At 43.2% G+C, this 21,008-nt stretch overlaps 2 protein-coding genes across 2 annotated transcripts in view; one reads left to right on the top strand and one right to left on the bottom strand.

Annotated features, from left to right (window-relative positions):
• Positions 1-1,137, top strand: part of polg (polymerase (DNA directed), gamma) — a 34,298-nt gene extending 33,161 nt beyond the window's left edge. The window contains exon 23 of the mRNA XM_080737525.1: positions 576-1,137. Within this exon, the coding sequence (XP_080593651.1) occupies positions 576-640 (65 nt within the window). The 3' untranslated portion in view covers positions 641-1,137. The remainder of the gene's footprint in view (positions 1-575) is intronic.
• fanci (FA complementation group I) overlaps positions 784-21,008 on the bottom strand; it is a gene marked incomplete at its 3' end in the record, with an annotated part of 30,532 nt that continues 10,307 nt past the window's right edge. The window contains exons 16-36 of the mRNA XM_080737523.1: positions 20,731-20,853; positions 19,519-19,587; positions 18,956-19,057; positions 18,175-18,366; positions 17,552-17,673; positions 17,274-17,432; positions 16,920-17,099; positions 13,318-13,487; positions 12,021-12,097; positions 9,972-10,088; positions 8,824-8,875; positions 8,254-8,381; positions 7,678-7,743; positions 7,426-7,522; positions 6,078-6,262; positions 5,164-5,217; positions 5,010-5,069; positions 2,855-2,932; positions 2,635-2,730; positions 2,320-2,421; positions 784-849 (exon numbers count right to left, since the gene is read on the bottom strand). Of these exons, the coding sequence (XP_080593649.1) occupies positions 784-849; positions 2,320-2,421; positions 2,635-2,730; positions 2,855-2,932; positions 5,010-5,069; positions 5,164-5,217; positions 6,078-6,262; positions 7,426-7,522; positions 7,678-7,743; positions 8,254-8,381; positions 8,824-8,875; positions 9,972-10,088; positions 12,021-12,097; positions 13,318-13,487; positions 16,920-17,099; positions 17,274-17,432; positions 17,552-17,673; positions 18,175-18,366; positions 18,956-19,057; positions 19,519-19,587; positions 20,731-20,853 (2,295 nt within the window). The remainder of the gene's footprint in view (positions 850-2,319; positions 2,422-2,634; positions 2,731-2,854; positions 2,933-5,009; positions 5,070-5,163; positions 5,218-6,077; positions 6,263-7,425; positions 7,523-7,677; positions 7,744-8,253; positions 8,382-8,823; positions 8,876-9,971; positions 10,089-12,020; positions 12,098-13,317; positions 13,488-16,919; positions 17,100-17,273; positions 17,433-17,551; positions 17,674-18,174; positions 18,367-18,955; positions 19,058-19,518; positions 19,588-20,730; positions 20,854-21,008) is intronic.

The raw sequence follows: 21,008 nt of genomic DNA on the forward strand, positions 1-21,008 counted from the left end.
CAACATCAAAAAGACACAAACGCAATTCAGTTGATATGGTCTCATAAAGGATTTACTACAGTATTTGCTTTTTTACATGTGTGCAAAACATTAGGCCATTTTTTATAACAGAAAATAAATGTCAATAACACAACAAACTCAACTTAATGTACAAACGTAATGTAGCATTCTTGAATATAACTAATAAGAATAACATTAGAACAGGAATACAAACATATGCATATCGTCGTTGTCGGGTGAAAAACGTGTATGTCCAAAACCGTTCGTTTTGCATTTATCATTTATCATATTAAAAACGGTTTAAACTAGTGAAAACAGCCGATCTTTAAGCACACAACGCCTCGTGGCGCGAGGCGTTGTGTGCTTGTAGATCTGCTGTTTTCACTACTTTTGTGCGATGGCCTTGTATGATGAAGCAGGGCTTTACTTTGCGAAAAAACATACAAATTTGAAACTTGGAGATACAAGGTTTCCACCCGACAACGACGATATGCATATTCTGTAAGAGAGTAGTGGGTCAGATGTATAACGATGTCAGGTAATATCTGAACAATATCTGAACTATTATTCCACAGGTGAAGCCTTGGACATATACCAGATCCTTGACATCACTAAAGGCTCTCTAGCTAAGGGAAGATAACAACGGGTGTATGCACACAAGGACTCATGAGGAGGACATTCCTCAAACTGATCCAAACTCTCCACGCCGGAGTCGAGAGGCACTTGGGCGGCTGCTTTCATTCAGAAAACCAAGTGCAGCCATGGAGCAGAGGAGCTTCAAGCTCAAGATTTCCTCTTCCTCTTGGTTTTGGGTTCCTGGGTCTGCTCTGGCTCCTCGGAAACGGTGTTCTGAAAGGACAGGACGCAGAGAACCGGCACGGAGTGACTTTACAATCGACTGACATGGTGAACACATATCCTGAGAGAGAAGTATGTTCAATAAACAAGTTGGTTATAGCATATATATCATGGATAGGACAGTAGAACACTGTTGTATTCAAATGTAGTGTTTATTTTTTTTAACATGCATAGAAAACGGTAGAGTCATATGTGGGTAAAGTGTCTTTACATCAGGAGTCTAAGGCCGGCTTTACACTGCAGTCAAATCCAGACCAAATCCGATTTCTCAAATCTGATCTTTTGGCCCGACTTTTCACACTGCATTTGCAAGTGACACAGATCTGATCTGTGCGTTCTGACTGATTTTAACAGCGTCAGCCCAAAGCTGCACTGCGTCTACATATCTGCTTTGGTTACCGTGGTAACGACGTCGGCGTCATGACGTCACGTCACAACGTTGACGCCAGTTGATCACATGTTCAGGAAATGCGACATAAGGACATAACAGACAAGCGACAACAAAAACTTTTTCTCTCCTTTTCTTCACTCTTGTGTTTCGCTCTTCTCTCTGGTTGTATCTATTTAGCTCACGTGTTTTCTCTCTCCTCTTGTTTTTCTCATGTGCTCAGTGTGCTGTAATATGCGCTGTAATCAAATAGTAATTAATCGCGCTCTGTAATGACGTCGGGGCTCCGCGCTCGGGTTGCGCAGCACAAGTGACGCTTGGCCAGTTTGATGTGACTTGCATGTGACCTGCATATAACTCAATGGGGTGGATGTGGTTGCTGCTGAGTCAGATGTCCTCAGATCCGATATGGATCGGATTTGAAACTACCTCTGGATGTGGTTTTTCGAAATCGGATTTCATGTGACATGAATGTGACCTGTCTGGATTTAGACTATTTTAAAAAAATCGGATTCCACTTTTGAAGTGACTCAGATCTGATTCAGGCTAGATTTCAGTGGCAGTGTAAAGCCGGCCTTAGACGTTTTCAGGCCAAGGACCCCTTAGTTGAGAGAGAGAGATGAAGCAGGGACCCCCACAACCTTTTCAGAGATTCCATAACGTGTCATTGTTTGACAGCACAATCAGTGTATTTTGGATTCATGTCAATTTGTGTTTTCAGATATTTAACCGCTTGAACCGTCAATACTTAATAAACTTGACCTTTCACTCTGTACTTAGTGTACTCTTTTTTTTCCCCCTCTACACCAAACCTCTTTGCCGAAAATAGACGATCTACAAGCTCACAGCGCCTCGCGCTGCGAGGCGTTGTGAGCTTGTAGATCTGCTATTTTTGGCTAAAGTTCTCAGAATTTGGACACTAGGGTTCAAGTGGTTAATGTAGAGGACCCCCTGCAGTAACTCTGAGGTGTGATGTTGAAGACCCCTGCTTTACATGCATAGAGCATGTTACATTCAAATGAGGGTTTTTCTGCATGGGGGGAAGGGAACGGTAAAAAGCTGGTTTCCTTTACCTCCTGGCTACCATCCTGTTCCTGCAGAGCAGCGTCTAATGTAGCCACGTTGATGCGGAAATCTCTGGAGGTGCTGAGCTTCATGTACTGCATCAGATTGACCTGCACAACACACAGAAAGTTGTTAAAATGCTGATGAGTTGACTGACTACACTGCTCTCTTCCTTTTTTTCCCCTTTACACCAAATCTCTTTGCAGAAAATAGTTGATCTACAGTGTAATGATCATTACAGAAGCTATTTTTGCTGAATGTTCGCCCATTATGGCATGCCCAGAATAAAGACGCTTAAGGGTTCATGTCCAGTTCACAAATACCTTTGACTTCTTTGAGAGCGTGATGAGGAACTTCTCATACTGTTCAATGCTGAAGATCAGGTTAGGAATGGCTCTGGTCTCACGCATTAGTTTGGCCTTCGAGGAGAGACGAGGAAAGGAAAGTCCACAGGATGGATATGTATGTGGACATTGTATTTTTGGGTTCATCGTGTTCATATCGTATGAGAAATGGGTAAATATTAAACAGGCCAACTCTTACAGAAGCTGCAATGTTGGTGTCATCTCTTCTCTTTTTCTTCTTCTTGTCGTCTGTACTTCCGGCACTCAACTCTCCACTCTGGAAGAAAAACTATTTTGTTAACCATTTGAAACCTGGCAACCCAGGTTGAAAGGCTCCCCCCCCCCCTATGATACTAGCAAATCTACAATCTATAAGCTCACATGTTGTGAGCTGACAATTGGTAAGAACACAAATCTTCTCTTATGGAGAGGCCGCCTGGCACTAGGCCTGGCCCAATTATTACATAATCGTCTAATCACAGTTATTTTGTCATAATTGTTTCCATGTTGGAAGATTTTCATATATTTTCAAACTTTCAAAAATAGTGGAAATAGCAGATCTATAAGCTCACAACGCGTCGCATCAATGTTCTTAAAGTTGTCAAATATGTCTGTCATTTCTTTGTATATTTAGGTTATGTGTCCAATCCGCCATGTGCAAAGCCTACAAGCCAGACAGAAATGCAATTGTCAACAACAAAAACACAATTAAATAGTTAATCGCAATTATTTGAGTGTAAAATATAATCGTGACAGCCCTACCTAGCACATCATCTTTTCAGAAGGGAGTCCTTGGGTAAATATATATGTCACGGTTAGATAGAGAAACGGAGCGCTCGTCGTGCGGCGCGGGGTGGAACAAGCGGTCGCTTTGAGCAACAACAACGTGGTGTCGGCAGTAGGCCTGGGGCGGTATGGACATTTTGTTACCGCGATTACCGTCTTCCCATTTACCGCCGGTACTGCGGTAATTACCGCACCCCCATATCTATTAATTAAGCTTTGGCGATAAGCCAAAATATTGCAATCATCTTCCCAAAAGTCGCCTCTCCACAGTGGAGAGGAGACACAGCCTGACTGCCCGAGTTATACTTCTCTGTACAGCACAGCGGGTCTGGCTTTCAAAGGAGCAGATCTACAAGCTCACAACACATCGCATCCGCGACGCGTTCTGAGCTTTTAGTTCTGCACTGTCGGGTTACCATAGTAACGTAGGCTAGCTACTTGGGCTTTTCAGACACGAACAGCTGTGTGAACAAACCAGAAGAGGAAGGGTAGTCAGATCGTGTACAGTGATTCTGTAAACTCACGTCACGTCTCAACTCTCAAATCGCAGTGATTGAGTGCTGCTATATACAGGTTTTAGTTACAAGACTTGACAGAAAAGGTTATAAAATCGCCGACGCGCCGTACGGGGCACAACGTGCGACGCGGTGGAGAAAGTAAAATAGTTTCATTTTCGGTTTTACTCCGCGCTCCGCCAGTAATCCGTATGAATAAAAAAAGATATGCCACAACACAAGGTATGTATTAACATCCTTGTGTCGAGTGGATTACAGAGAAAGTGTATGCTGCTCCGTCATAGAGTTGTGCTCCGTACCCTGCTCTGTGCACTGTGTGCAGGGCGTGATTCCTAAACCCACCAGGATTGAGTTAAGACCCGCCTCACTCCTGGAAGTCCTCGTTTCCACGAGGCGGGTCTTAACTCAAGCCTGGTGGGTTTAGGAATCACGCGTGTGCAGGTCTGTGTCTGAGTGACGTATGTGGCTTCCAACGTGTGGTACACGGCCCAGAGCAGAGCGGCATGGAGCGCATGCGGTCCTCGCTTCTCCCCCGTTTTAAAACTCGCTTGTTTTCCAATAAAAAATAGACCTTTTTTTTTGTCTTTTTACCGCGGTAAGCACAATGACTCCGCGGTAGACCTCGGTATACCGCGGTACGGCGGTTACCGCCTCCAACCCTAGTCGGCAGGAATGATAGCCTCACCCCACGGAGGTTATGGTTAGGGTTAGGGTTAGGCATAGTTTTACTGAGGTTAAGGTTAGGGTTAGAGTAAGGCATAGTAAGCTAATGGCTAAACACAGCCGAGCTGGGCTAGTAAATAAACGAAAGAGAGTCATAAACGAAAGAGAGTCGCAAACGACTGACGTCAGCGCCTGCACTAGTGAATGGCTGACTGGCTGTTATCGCCATCTGGTGGTGTGTGGTGAACTACAAAACGAGCGCTCTTACCACAATCTCACTGAGTTACCCAAACTGACTGTAACATATACATATACAGTACAGTACATTTGGGGTTCCTTGACATGAACATGTAACCACTGCTTCAAATGATCAACGGACTCATACAGTACCTGCACGTAAGTGATGAAGGTATAACACTGAGGCGTGAGGCGGGTCCCGGACAGTTTGACCTGGACAGAACCATGTGAACAAACACTCAGGTGACCAGTGACCATGATGACTATTAAATACACCAACACATTCTCTTGCAAACGTCAAACCTACCAGCTTCTCAAAGCGTGAAGGCAGCGCACCGTGTTGAGAACACACCTGAATGTACTGAAATGACAAGCACAGCAGCGTTAAAATCTCTGCTGGCAAGCAAAAAATTAAAACACATTTACTGGTAGTAAAAAAATGTAGTAGTTCAAAGTTTATGCAGTATGTAGGTAACAATGCTTTCACCACTTAAGCCTCAATTATACTACTTGTCACACCTACAACGCAGGAGATCTACAAGGAGGGGCGAAGGTCGCTTCACCAACTGGGGGGTGAAGATACCTAGGTGGCCGTTCTCGTGTCATCTCATCTTTAAATTCACTTTGTATGTCATCGCACCGGTCGAACTAGCAAGGTTTGAATGCACACAAATGCGTTCCAGGTCTTAATGGTTTACAGGGTTCCCACACATTTTTACCAATTAATTTCCAAAACATTTCCAGAATATTTAACCCAATTTCCAGGACTATATAACAATAATTCAGCTCAATAAAAAGTCGCTTACTCCTATGCGCAATGCCCAAAGACAGGTAGTGTATGGCAGTGGTTCTCAACTGTTTCAGGCTGTGACCCCCGAAATAATCATATTTTAACTGGGGACCCCCCCACCCTGACGAGCACTAAGAGTCGAGGAATTTTGTATTACACGTTTCTATTTGCGAGGCGTTGTGAGCATGTAGATCTGCTATTTTCACAATTTCTGCCTCTAATATTTGACAATTTGGCCAATGTTTAATTTGTCATTTCAGAGGTATTAACAAAATCAATAACCAAAGACAATGCATATTTCCCAGGACCTTCCAGGACCCTTGATCAATTCCAAAACTTTTCCAGTACTGGAAAAAAAAAATCTAATTTCAAAATATTTCCAGGAATTTCATGACTGTGGGAACCCTGGGTTTAATACGCAGTTTACGCACGTATTTGACGAGCGTGGTGAGGATGGTGTAGGTGCGGCTCATGTCTCGGAGCAGCGTGTCGGTGCAGGCCCCGGGCAGCAGGGCGGTCTGCACCAGCTCCGTCAGGGCGTTCAGGAGGGTCCCCAGCTGCATGGTGACCGCCTTCTCCACGGCGTCCTGCTGGCCCACCGTTTGGCTGACCTCACCTGCACAAGATAATGCATTTACAAATAACAATACAATGTAGTTAGTGTTGATGGCAGCAGATTTTTTATTTAGTTTTAGTCATAGTCTTTTGAATAAAATGTATTTTAGTTTTAGTCATTTAATCATCTAAAATGTTTTGGTTTTAGTCAACTAAGTCTACAGTTGATTTTGTCAACAAAAATGTATGATGGCGACATGGCGTCGTAATGGCTCATTTTCCACTCGGTTGCAATCTGAAAATAGCCGATCTACAAGCTCACAAGCTTGTAGATCTGCTATTTTCAGAGCGCAACACAAACATAAAATGACTTGTCTTTTAGTTCTACTGGATCTATCCTCTACTAGTTCCTAACATTTCGGTCTAGTTTTTATTTGTTTTGTTTCACAATGGAAATCCGTGTTTTGATTTGCTGAAAGACTTATGGCATAACACTGGAGTTATTTTCATAGACTTTCATTTATACCACAAAGATGCAATGAAAAGTCAAGATTATATTTAAAGGTGATACACCATGCATTTAAAAAATATTTATGTCATGTTGTTTATGTCCCAAAAACGTTTTTCAAAAGTTTTGAGGCTAAATTACCACTCCTGAATAGAGAGCCTCTCTCATTTTTGAATGGCTCTCAGAGCATTTCAGCTGCAGTACCACCTTTGGCCTGAACTGCGCCACACCCCCAAAATCTTTTTGAAAAAAAATCTTTTTTGAAAAAAAAAAAAATTTTTGAAAAAAAAAAATTGAAAAAAAAAAACAAAAAAAAAAAAATGGCCGATGATGACGTCACAATCGGCAGCAAATCTGGATAGCCTGTTTTGAGAACCCGTGGGATACTTTTAACCTTCACCTTGTCAAAACCAGAGAAAGACACAACCGTCAGAAATGGGACTTTGTGAGGATAGAAGGTGCTAGTGGGACCCCAAAAAAAGGTTTTAAAATAGGAAAAGTGAAATTTCATGGTGTATCACCTTTAATATCTCTGCTGACATTTTTATTAGTTCATTGAAATACTGCCTAGTCCAACTCTTCACCAGCTCCTGTTCGTTTACAAGTTGTATCTCTCAATACTCCAATACTATTCTATTCCTCTTCTGTGTGAGAGCCAACTCTCCACGTCAGAGTCCTCGTATTATGTGAAAATAACTGGCCAATACCATTCTTACCAGAGCTTGGTTTGTCAAAGGCCAGCTGGCTTTTCTTCTTGGCAATCAGCCAGTCCACCTCATCCAGCACTCTGCCAACCTGGGACAGGACCAGCAGCTGGGAGGAGCAGACAATGGAGAGGGATGTGAGTGAACGCAGTATGGATGATAGGAGTGGGCAGATTCAAGGCTATCCTAAAATGGGACTGTCTAGACTTGACTGTCATGGGCAATGTGAAAGAATGGTGTTGCGAGGGCAGCAGCAGCACTCACAGTTGCTGTTGTAGCGGTCTTCATGTTGACGATGGCAAAGTGCGAGTGTTTTTCAACCTCCACATCCTGCATGCAAGAAGTATGCAAAAACAGAGCACGGACGGATTAATGCACCATATCGTCGTTGTCGGGTGGAAACCTTGTATGTCCAAAACCGTTTGTTTTGTATTTATCATTTAAAAATGATTTAAACTAGTGAAAACAGCCTCGCACCGCACCGCGAGGCGTTGTGTGCTTGTAGATCTGCTGTTTTCACTACTTTTGTGCGACGGCCTTGCATGATTAAGCAGGGCTTTGCTTTGCGAAAAGATTTACACATTTGAAACTTGGAGATACGAGGTTTCTGCCCGACAGTGACGATATATTAAACACTTTCAATGTACAATGTATTTAAAAAAATACATTGACAATTTTGAGTGAGAATTTAACATTTTAATAAATCATCTCTGCTTATTAAACAATGCACACCGTGCAACACGCTTTTGCAACTGTTACTTACAACCCAGAGAGAGGTAGGCAGTCGACTTGTTGTCAGTTTTAATTTAAAACATCATAGTCTGTAATGGTGCCTGGTACCTGATCGATATCTCCCAGCTGACTGTGGATGTCTTGGCAGAGCTCAGACAATAAGCTGACAGAACTCTTGTAGAGGACGTGCAGGTTGAAGAGGAGAGAGAGTAGGCCCTTGGAGAACGCAGCATCCTCTGAGAGAGAGAGAGAGAGAGCAATACTTATTACAAGACCAGGGGCGTCACAAGGGTGGAAAGTGGGACTGAGTTACTAGGGCCCAAGGTGGAGGGGCCTTAATTATTGTATACTTTAGCTATTGAAAAATAGCAGATATACAAGCTCACAGCGCGGCACCGAGTACCGCGCTGCTTGAAATATTCAAAGACTTGCACAAATGTTCACGATTTTTCACAAACAGCAGATCTACAAGCTCGCAGTAGATCTATTTTTCAATAGTTAAAGCACAAAATGACACGTAATAATGTGTTCCCAGTCCAAATGGGTTAAACCACTACCCCTATGAAGAACATTCATGGGGGGACCGCAGTCTTGTACCCAGGGCCCAGAATTTGGCGCGACACCCCTGCACAAGACCCCTTTGTGATCAAGGATAAGCAATCAGAAGTGTTGACTTACCAAAGCTAGTCTCCTTACAGATTTTAACCGTCCAGGTGATCATCTGCACAAACTATCAATCAAAAGAGACATGGGGTTAGGGTAGAAGACGATTGAGGTTTCCAATCATTATTATTATATTATATTATATAGGGATGTCCCGATACCACTTTTTTGCTGACCAAGTACAAGTATGAGTACTTAATTTGAGTACTTGCCGATACCAAATACCGATACTGTAAGTTAAGTGCTTAAATAGTGCGTGGCGCTCCAAAATAAAATGCTTTAAATAATTATGTTGTCATGCCTAGAGTGAAGGTGAAAACACTGTTCATTACACAGCTGAACTAACACACACAAAACTGTGTCTTAGGACTTTTGATATGTTGTTACCAACATATTTATTAGCAATATCGGACGAGTACGAGTACAGCAAATAGGCCGGTATCGGGGCGAGTACCGATACTGCGAGTACCTCATCCCTAATATTATATTAAGGGCCTTCTTTGACAAACAAAGAAAGGTTTAAAATATTGTTTTAATATGATATTCCAAGGAAGTCAATTACTATTGTCTTAATGTGCTTTACACTGTATTTGAGCCAAGCACTTCCAACACAATTAAAATGCTCCACAATTGTGTAACAACCTCTGTGTTATTCAATAACATAACATGCAAGTTAAGACGTTAAGACAAGAAATGAATTTACAGGCTGCAGACACCTAGATCAGTGGTTCTCAACCTTTTCAGGCCGCAACCCTCAAAATAATCATATTTGAACTGGGGATCCCTCCACCCTGACGATCACTAAGAGTTGAGGCATTACATTTTGTATAACAGTTCTATTGTTGTGAGGCGTTGTGTGAATGTAAATCGGCTATTTTCACAATTCCTGCCTCTAATATTTGACAATTTGGACAATGTTTAATTTGTCATTTTAGAGGTATTAAAAAGTCCTTCAATTGTCACTTTAGAAATGTGCATACACCCTCTATACACTTAAACTTTATGTTGGTTTGTTTACTGTTGAGTGAGAAAACAATGTTGCACATTAAGTTAATCATATGGGGACCCCCCAAAATAATTTGGGGTCCCAACCCACAGGTTGAGAACCACTGACCTAAATGGACATGGTTGTGAATAATAATGTGTGTTTCAGGACCACCCACCTGCTGGGAGGAAGGGTCTAGCTGGCGTGAGAGCACGGTCAGGATGCTGACCAGCAACTGAGCCTCTTTGCTGTTGAATTCCTCCTCTCCTCCACTCAGCTGAGTGAATAGCGCCCTCTGTGGGCCATGTAGAAGACACACACACACGCCAAAGAAAGAACAAGATGTTTAACTTGGATCAACTGAAGACATATCGGTTCCTCGACACACACAAGGAAGCTCAGATGGTAGTAGGAAGCTCAAATGGTACATTTTCCCCCATAGAGATTTCTGAAAACATTTATATAATAAATTATATCAAGCCTGGAACCAAGCCATCCTGCCTCCGGGTGAATCATGACCATGTAACATTTGATTCTGGGCCAAAAAATATTTTGCAAAAGCAAAATGGTATTTATAAAATATAGTATATAATATAATATAAATATTTTTTTTACACAGAATCAAATGTTTTCACCAGTCATGATTCACCAGTAGTTTATTTTAGACCAGGGTTTCCCAAAGTGGGTGCCGGGGCACCCTAGGGTGCCGTGATGCCAGTCCAGGGGTGCCTCAGAATCATCTGATAACATTTGAAATTCATCAATATCACTACATCAATATCACTTCACTATGCTTAGTGAAACAGACCTGATTTGCAATGTACTTGATGAGTTCATTTTCCATCTACCGCAAAGTCTCTTCACCAAAAATAGCCGATCTACAAGCTCACAACGCGTCACGTTGTGACGTGTTGTGAGCTCTCAAAGTGGGGTCCAGGGACCGTCAGGGTTCCTTGAGCGGGGTCCAAACACCCTTACAGGTCTGTAACACTGAGAGAGTACAAATGGAATCCATTGGTTCCATCTGTACGCTCTCACAGTTATGGGAGTCCTTGAAATGTCAAAGTTATTGAATCCACCACTGATATGACACACACAACACTAAGGCGACATTCACACAGGCACGTTTTATGACGATTAAAACGAATCCTATAACGTATTGTTGGAAAATACACAACGGTTGGGCATGTGTGAAGACGCATCCGTATTCTTTTTCGAATAAAAGAAATGAATGCAAATCCACAAAAAAACGGTGGTTTCGATGCGCTACCGCAAACGCTTCCCTGTTGGTGTGAATCCATCCGTCTCGAATACAGGCAATATATAGAGCCATGTGCGGGTTAAATCCATAGTTATTTATAAAAGGTTAAATCCCCCTCCAGACCGTCCGTTCTCATTAGATTTCTGACCATTCTGGCCGCCTCCTCCCCTCATTGATTCAATTTCTGATCACCGCTCCCTCGATCGCACATGGTGTATTATTTGAGAGGAGTTGCTCACAGTTAGATAAAAGGAAAGTGCCACAGGAGTCACTTGTATATCATATATAGGCTATAGGCCTAATATAATATAGGCCGATGTGTGGGTCTCTCGCCCTTGCTCGCGCGCGCGGCTCTCTGTGCCAAATAATGTCCAAATGGAGACGCTTCATGCGTGGAGCGCAGAGAGGGAATCAGCGGAGGGCAAGACGAGGGGCAGAGAGAGAGAGAGAGAGAGAGAGATAGAGATAGAGAGACGTTGATGTCCTCCTCTTCGTAGATATTCATATCTGGCTATTAAAAGTATTTGCTGTCTGGTTTATTGCTGGTAGATTTTGCGAGTCCCTCCGGCCGCCGCTGGTTTTATTTTTTTGATCGCCCGTTTACGATCGTCGACCGCAGATAAATAGGCTGACTGACGCCTGCGCCTCAATTTTGCGGCGGTCCTGCGGTTACATTGTGAGTTGAACTTGAAGAATTAATAAACACAGGGAGATGGAGGGGGCATTATTATGCAGCTTGGATACATACATGTCCCATGGACAGACGTGGACGATTCCTTGTTTCGGATGACAATGTGCAGTGTGAGGGCAAACGTATCAATTAAATATGCAAGAATGTAGCAACTTCACCCCTCCCATTCGCACGACTAAACCGAATTATATTATGAGAATGTGGCCTTAATCTATACTCTGGAACAGGAAAGGAACAGGAAAAACGGAAACACAAACGGTATTATCTGGACGCACCTGAAACTGTCGGATGTAAAAGAAGGTGATCTCTGTGACGCTTCCCCCCTCTGGCTCCCCGTCCTCGTGTGAGATGTCTGGATGAAGAAACAAAACTTTAGAATAATCACAATTTCCGATTAACCGACATGAAGCAAGATGAAGTCGTGAGAGGTTTTATATGTCCGTTCCGATACATTTTTGGTTAACCATCAGGTTGTAGATCTGTTATTTTTGAAAAAGTCTTGAAAATGTGTGCAAAACTTTGAATATATGTATTTTTAAAGCGAACGTTCCTAACTCAAATTTTGCTTCTGGGGGGTCCCTGGAACTAGATATTTTGAGATGGGGGTCCATGGCCAAATAAATATCAGTTTGGGGGTCCTTGATATGAAAAGGTTTGAGAACCACTGACATAGTACTCTCACTAACAGACTAACTGAGCTCCAGTTAAGTGAAAAGGACCTTTTCTTTGACGATGGCTAGCCAGATTGCTGACATAGAAACATAGGTTTTTCAAAAGACCTTAGAAGGATTCAAAAGACACTTCTTTCGCGTCAAAAAAGACACTTTTCAATCGGGTCAAAATTCTAATTTTCACGATTTTTCAAAGATATCAGATCTACAAGCTCACAGCGCGGCACTCGGTGCCTATTTTTGAAAATGTCTGAAAATATGTGAGTTTTTAAAACGATTATGACAAAATAACTGCGATTATGTCAAATAATTGCGATAAGACGATTATGTCAGTGGGGGACGATTATGTCCCCACTGTTCCTGGGGACCTTTGGTGTGCCCCTGAGAAGGGTCAAGTGTGCCCCTTGAAACTGCTTGAAAGCCGATCTACAAGCACACAACATAGATCAGCTGTTTTCACTACTGTTGTGCGACAGCCTTGTATGCTGAAGCAGGGCTTTACTTTGCGAAGAAACGTACAAATTTGAAACTTGGAGATACACAGTTTCTTCCCGACAGTGACGATATTTACACCCCCGTATTATGTTGGTGTGTTCTTGGGACATGAAAAGTGTGCCCATGCACAAAAAAGGTTGAGAAACTCTGCCCTAGGGCTGTCACGATTTTACATGACGATTAATTGTCACTCAATTAATTGCGATTAACGAATTAATTGTGTTTTTGTCGTTGACTATTAGATTTCTGTTTGGCATGTGGGCTTTGAAGTTGCACATGACGGATATGATATTTTTGAAAATGTTTGAAAATCGTTTTTCAAACAATTATGACAAAATAACTGTGATTATGTCAAATAATGCGATAAGACGATTATGTGATAATTGTGACCATCCTACTGACTGACCCCCCATGGCAGAGAGCAGCTGGGCCACACGCTCAGGGTAGCGCTGCGCGCAGGCGCTGAAGATCCTCAGCAGACCCTCCAGACACAGCAGGGACAGGCTGGAGCGCTTCTCCTTCCTCCCCGCCTCCTCCACCACGCTGGGGATGTTGGTGTAACGCCACATCAGCACGCTGACACCAGCGGTGGAGGGGGGAAAACAAGATCAGAGCACAGACGCATTTTTATATTTAAACGTTCATTGGTCCACTCACTTTCATTTATTTAGATTATACAATAGGTAGTTCCGACGAAGCGATCTCATTGCTTAAAATAGCTCTCTACCCGTGATGATAACGAGCATCATGGAACCGCCGGTCTTATCAAACTTAGCATTGTGATCCGATGAGCTAGACCAGTAGTTCTCAGGGGTCCCTGGAAACATTAGTTAATATAGCGTCACAATTATTTTCATCTAAACTACTCCTTTAAGTCACAATGCCACAAAGTATTACTTTTCAGAGAAAGCCAACTGACACAGCCTATCACCAGTAAGACTCCCTAATCGGGAGATAAGCGACCGTTGGTCGCTTATCTCTACAAATAGGCCAAAAGTTAGTTGTACCAAAATCGTCCTGATGGTGGCGCTAGATGGGACAGATGCGTTTTGATTACATGACTGTAAAGATACTGTGCGATTTGCGTGATTTTAGGGCAAAATCTGTAGGTGTCCAAAAATGTGTTTTAAAAAATCGGCCTGAAGGTGGCGCTAAATGGGACAGGTCCATGTTGATGAGATGAGTGTAGACATACTGTGTACCGATTTGTGTGATTTTAGGGCAAAATCTGTAGGAGCAGTGTCCAAAAATGTGTTCAATAAATTCAGCCTGAAGGTGGCGCTATATGGGACAGATCCATGTTGATGAGATGAGTGTAGACATACTGTGTAGCGATTTGCGTGATTTTAGGGCAAAATCTGTAGGTGTCCAAAAATGTGTTTTAAAAAATCGGCCTGAAGGTGGCGCTAAATGGGACAGGTCCATGTTGATGAGATGAGTGTAGACATACTGTGTACCGATTTGTGTGATTTTAGGGCAAAATCTGTAGGAGCAGTGTCCAAAAATGTGTTAAATAAATTCAGCCTGAAGGTGGCGCTATATGGGACAGATCCATGTTGATGAGATGAGTGTAGACATACTGTGTAGCGATTTGCGTGATTTTAGGGCAAAAATTGTAGGAGCAGTGTCCAAAAATGTGTTTTAAAAAATCGGCCTGAAGGTGGAGCTAAATGGGACAGATCCATGTTGATGAGATGAGTGTAGACATACTGTGTAGCGATTTGCGTGATTTTAGGGCAAAGATTGTAGGAGCAGTGTCCAAAAATGTCTTTTAAAAAATCGGCCTGAAGGTGGCGCTATATGGGACAGATCCAAGTTGATGACATGAGTGTAGACATACTGTGTACTGATTTGCGTGATAGGGCAAAAATTGTAGGAGCAATGTCCAAAAATGTGTTTTGCCAGAATCGGCCTCATGGTGGCGCTAGTAGAGGGCCATGTGAGAAATGAGGGGTGGGGTCTCCGCACCGCCGAGGCGGACGAATAGGTACCGGCCCCGGCTCTCCCGGTCGCTCCTAGCCCGAGTTAAGGCATTTTATGTGAGCTGCAGTGGAGGGGGTCCTCCACTGGGGGCGCCACCACTTTTGCATCCGTTCTGGAGCACCAGGAGTCGGTGGTCCCCGGGAATTCCCCGTGAGCAGCCCCGTTGGGGTGGTCATTTGGTCATTTTTGCACATTTGGTAATTTTTTACACCTGGGGGTCCCCCAGGGACTTGGGGGTCCCTGGAGCTCCGGGGGTCCTTGGAGGTTGTAGTTTGGCAGGCAAGGAGTGTGTGTGCAGAATCTGGCATGGATCGGGGCAACGGTTGCGGAGATATGAGCAGGGCAAAAGTGTGACGTGTGACGTGTGACTGACAGACTGACGGACTGACGGAGGGACGGACAGCCGGTGGAGGTTTGGATAGTATAGGAGTGCAAGTAACTGCGACCTACGGTCGCAATAAATACTGTCTGTGACATCACAGGGTCAATTCTTGTCTTCTATGAGGAGGATTGTCTGCTGTCTACTGTGAGAATGCATGTTTTGTCCTGAATGTTCAGCCATTATATCTGGAATGTCCAAGTGAATTCCTCGTGTTATGCGACGTCACATCGCACTCATTTGACAAAAAGAAGTGTTTCTGTGATTCCAATTGTGTCGAAGAAATGTACCTCGCAGTGGTGTAAAGTAAATAAGTACATTTCCTCAAGTACAATCTTATTTTTACTTATTATTTATTAATTATGTATTTCTATTTTCTGTACTTTTATTTCTTACTCCACTACATCTCAGAGGAACATATATATATATAGATTCATACTTTTACTCCGCTATAATTATTTGAACATATTAGTTACTTTGTAGATTTTGATTATTATCACCAGTAAGACTCCCTAATCGGGAGATAAGCGACCGTCAGGTCGCAGCGTGATTTTAGGACAAAATGTGTAGGAGCAGTGTCCAAAAATGTGGTTCAAAAAATCGGCCTGATGGTGGCGCTATATGGGAGATCCATATTGATGAGATGGGTGTAGACATACTGTGTACTGATTTGTGTGATTTTAGGGCAAAATCTGTAGGAGCAGTGTCCAAAAATGTGTTTGAAAAAATCGGCCTGATGGTGGCGCTATATGGGACAGATCCATGTTGATGACATGAGTGTAGACATAGTGTGTACCGATTTGTGTGATTTTAGGGCAAAATCTGTAGGAGCAGTGTCCAAAAATGTGTTTTGCAAGAATCGGCCTCATGGTGGCGCTAGAAGAGGGCCATGTGAGAAATGAGGGGTGGGGTCTCCGTGTAGTTACGGCATTTTATGTGAGCTGCAGTGGAGGGGGTCCTCCACTGGGGGCGCCACCACTTTGGCATCCGTTCTGGAGCACCAGGAGTCGGTGGTCCCCGGGAATTCCCCGTGAGCAGCCCCGTTGGGGTGGTCATTTGGTCATTTTTGCACATTTGGTAATTCTTTACATCTGGGGGTCCCCCAGGGACCCAGACAGACAGGTGTGACAGACAGACTGACGGACGGACGGACGGACGGACGGACGGACTGACTGACTGACTGACTCACAGTTTGTGGAGGTTTTGATAGTAAGTGCGACCTGACGGTCGCAACAAAACATATATTAAGCCCTTCAGCCCTATCTACAAGTTTCCAAAGTCCCATCGTGCATTGCGCAGAAGGTGTGCGGCAGTTCTGGCATCACAGCCGAGAGTGATCTACAAACTCAAAACGGTTGCATCTGCGTGTCTGCTGTTCTCCGGATGTGTCCCACACATAATTCTACAGTAAATTCTCGCGGAAACAGGTGGATAGGTATATACTGTATCTTGGCAATTTGAAAATAGGCGATCTACAAGCTCACAATGCGTCGCAATGTGACCAATTGTGAGCTTGTAAATCTGCTATTTAAAAATGTGTGAGAAAAAAATAATAATAATAAGTGAAATGGGACATTTGGCACTTTAAGTACATTTTGACAGAAATTGATACCAATACTTTTGTACTTTTTCCACCACTGCTCTACCTGGTCATGTCACAAAGGAAGCGGAAGGTCTTGTCCGTGCTCTGTCCGTCGGGGCCGTCCGTGTGTCCGGTCTCCTCCAGCTGCTGGATCTTCTGCAGGGCGGCGCTCAGCGCGTAGCGCAGGAACTCCCCGCTGGCGCGCAGCACCGCCAGAGCCTCCTCCCTGCTCTGAGAGCTGTCTCTACAACACACACACACACACACACACAGTGGTTCTCACACGTATTCAAGTCAAGGACCCCTAGATTGATATGGTAATGGTAATTTACCAGGCTTTGGATTTTATCTATCTATAATGTCGGATATCTGCTATATTTCCTTTCTCTGGCTATGTCCAGCCTACTACTGTAGTTACCTGAAGAGTGTGGTGAGGAGTGTTGATATGAACGCCATGGAGAGCAGACTGCGTGGGGACTTGGAGGAGGGTCGGCCCTTCCCGGCTTTCTCCTTCATGATCTCAGACAGCTTGTGGTATCGGTTGAACAGATCCAGGATCTCCTCGAAGCGGCTTTTACTACAAACAATCAATCAATCGATTAAATCAATTCTATTAGTTTGATTAACTGTTGCACCCTTAATATCATGGCATGATGACACAATTGAGTTTAGTTGTTCAAAAAAGAGCACGGTTACCTGTAGTTGGCCTTGATGAAGTTGTACTCTATGAGGACCTCATACACACCCATCACCAGCACGCCATAGATGCTGTTCTTTATGCCCACACTGGATCCCATGGAGAACTCTGCTGACTTGTCCTATAATAAGGGAAACATAATAAAATCTGCAATTACCAAGAAATTTCTTCACCAATGTGTTTCTAAAGGTGTGTAATAATATGTACTAAAAGGTTGAAATTCAACTCCCGGGGGAAACATAATAAAAAAACTGATGAAAGTTTGTGTCCCATTAACTTCACTATACAGGAAAAAAACACAGAAAAATAAATATGCTTTAAATAGCATGTGAGGGGTCAAACTAGGGGTTTTTCATGATGCTGAATCCATTGCAAGCATTTGTTTTGCACGAAAGATATTCCGTGGGCTACAAATGGCCCCCACAAAACGGTGTCATACGGATCGGGAATCGAACTAGCGACGCCGCCTGGCATCCATGCCTACGTGGTATGCGTCCGGACCAGTAGGCCAGCGGGCGCCCTAAAATTGTTATTTTAGGATCAGTATTAGCCCAGAATGTAATAATCTAACTCCCTCAGTGTCCGTTCCACTACTAGTCTGTGCCGAGGCGTTGCATCATACCAGCTCAAAGTCTTCCAGTTCACTCTTGACCATGCGTCTGGTCATGCTCTGCAGGATGGCATGCAGCTCCGACTGGCATCCCCCCTCCTCCTCCTCCTCTTCCTCGTCCTCATCTTCCTCACTCAGAGGAGCAAAGGCACGGGCGCTCTGGAGCCACAGCAGGCAGTGGACCACGCAGCTCAGCAGGTGGCCCTGAGGGACATGACGACACACTGTTCAGAATACATGGCACAATCCTCAGTGTTCACTGTTCATTCGTAAATTCTTGAAGACCCCTGCCTTAAAGGCTCATTCATACAGTACTAGGGTTTAGTGAGTAGCTCCTCACTTTTTTAGGTGATGGGGCGACGAGGTGATGTCGGAAAGTAAAAGCAGGGAGATGTGTCTGGGTTTGAGGTGAAGCGCTCCTCACCTCAACACAACCACTCATCCGTTTAACTAACTTAGGTGAGGTGCTGGAGTATACCGGTATACAGTTACGCATGTTTATTATCTCACTTATTTACCTATTTGTCTGTTTGTTTGTCGAACCGTTTTTAATGTTATGTATTTATATGTGTGTATGTACTGTATATGTGTATTATTATTAGTTCTAATATTGTTTCCTGTCTTAGTATAATATGGCCTCATATGTGCATTTGGTGATCTGACTTGTTTCTGTGTTCCTTATGAATGTATTTGTAACTCCCAGAGTTACATTTTACGGTGTGAGTGCTATGAGCAGACAGACAGACAGACAGACAGACAGAGAGACAGAGACATTGGAATATAGGCAGAGTACCAGTGGCTCCTGAAGAAAGACCTGGTCTCCCTGGGCAGTGATGCATGGCTCCAGCTTCACTGGAGGTAGGAGGTCTTGTTCGGGTTCATAGTAGCGCTTCAGCTAGGGGCAGAATGAACGGTACAGCTGTCGTCATGTCATACAGCTTTACGTTTATGTATTAGTTTATGGCCTGCAGGTACATTATAGATGACCATACACATAGGGTTGTCACGATTATGACATTTTACATGACGATTAATTGTCACTCAAATAATTGCGATTAACGATTTAATTGTGTTTTTGTCGTTTGGCTTTTAGGCTTTTAAGTTGCACAAGGTAGATACGACACATAACCTAAATAGACGAAGAAATTACTGACACATTTGACAACTTTATACTTAAAAAAGAACATTGATAGTGGAAATAGCCGATCTACAAGCTTGTAGATCTGCTATTTCCACTATTCTTTACTTTTTTTTTTTAAATATATGAAACATTTTCAACATGGAAACGATTATGAAAAATAATCACGATTAGACGATTATGTAATAATTGTGACAGCCCCACATACACACACATACTTGGGAGAGGAGGGTCTGCGTGATGGAACTCGCCAGTTGCGAGTTGCGGCGGAGAACGTCGTGAAAACCCTGAAGGAGGATAAGGAATTGCTTTTAAACAAATGTAATGCCCAACAATCATGCATTGAGAAGTGTATTGTAAAGACATCCATTAAAACAAGACAGGGTCTAATGACAGTGTGGATCACCGGTTATAATGAGGATGTTATATTGATTTGCAAGATCGGGTGAGGACAGACAGACCCACATACAGACAGGCAGACCCTCTTCTAGAACAGTGGTTCTCGACCTTTTCAGGTCGCAACCCCCAAAATAATAATATTTAACAGGGGACCTTCCCCCACCCCGACAAGCACTAAGAGTTGAGGCATTACATTTTGTATAACAGTTATGTTGTGAAAATAGCAGATCTACATGCTCAGTTGATCACAACGTCTTGTGTTGCGATGCGTTGTGAGCATGTAGATCTGCTATTTTCACCATTTCTGCCTCTAATATTTGACAATTTGGCCAATGTTAATTCGTCATTTTAGAGGTATTAAAAAGTCCTTAAATTGTCGCTTTAGAAATACCCTCCGTACACTTGAACTTTATGTTGGTTTGTTTACTGTTGAGTGAGAAAACAACGTTGCACATTAAGCTAATCATCTGGGGACCCCCCAAAATAATTTGAGGACCCCCCTGGGGGTCCCGACCCACAGGTTGAGAACCACTGTTCTTGAAGGCTTGGCCACTAGATCTGACCTCATAGCTAAAACCTACAGGAGCGTTTGAACAATGATCTGACCTCATAGAGCATCAGGAGTGTTTGAACAATGACCTGACCTCATAGTAGGGCATTCACCAAATATTAGAATATTCGAAAATCAAAGTCACTATTCGACATTGTTCACCAAAGTCGAATATTCGCTTATTTTTAATTTTTTTGTTTTGTCTTTAAAGATACTGTATATATATTTCTTCATGGTTTATACAGCTTGGCTAGATAGGAAGTCATAAGAACCCTGACAAGCACTTGGAATTGTAGGTATTACATTTAATGTGACTCGGTTCTGCAAATAAATATTGTGAAAATAGCAGATCTACACAATGTTCGCCTCTTGCTTACTTAATATTTGACAGTTTGGCCAGTCCTGTCGAATATTCGACTATTCAAATACTTTGAGGTTGAATAATTCAAATACTAAACATCGCTATTCGTGAATTCCCTACCTCATAGAGCATCAGGCGTACGTCCGCCTGCTGGCCCAGGCAGCGGCGCAGGCTGCTGATGATCTCCAGACAGAAGGCCTCGTTGGCGGCGGCGTTGTAGCGGGAGTGAACGTCCACTTGGATCTGATCAGACAGGCACCGCATCAACAACACTGTACAATACATACTGGCACATACTTTTAGAAATGCTAGCGCTTGAACCACATGAACCCTATAGCTTCCCCAAATGTTGGTATGTCATAACAGAAGAACATTCTATGAAAATGGAAAATCTACCT

Source organism: Nannobrachium achirus (assembly GCF_963921795.1).
Source record: "Nannobrachium achirus genome assembly, chromosome: 11".
Taxonomy (NCBI): Eukaryota; Metazoa; Chordata; class Actinopteri; order Myctophiformes; family Myctophidae; genus Nannobrachium; species Nannobrachium achirus.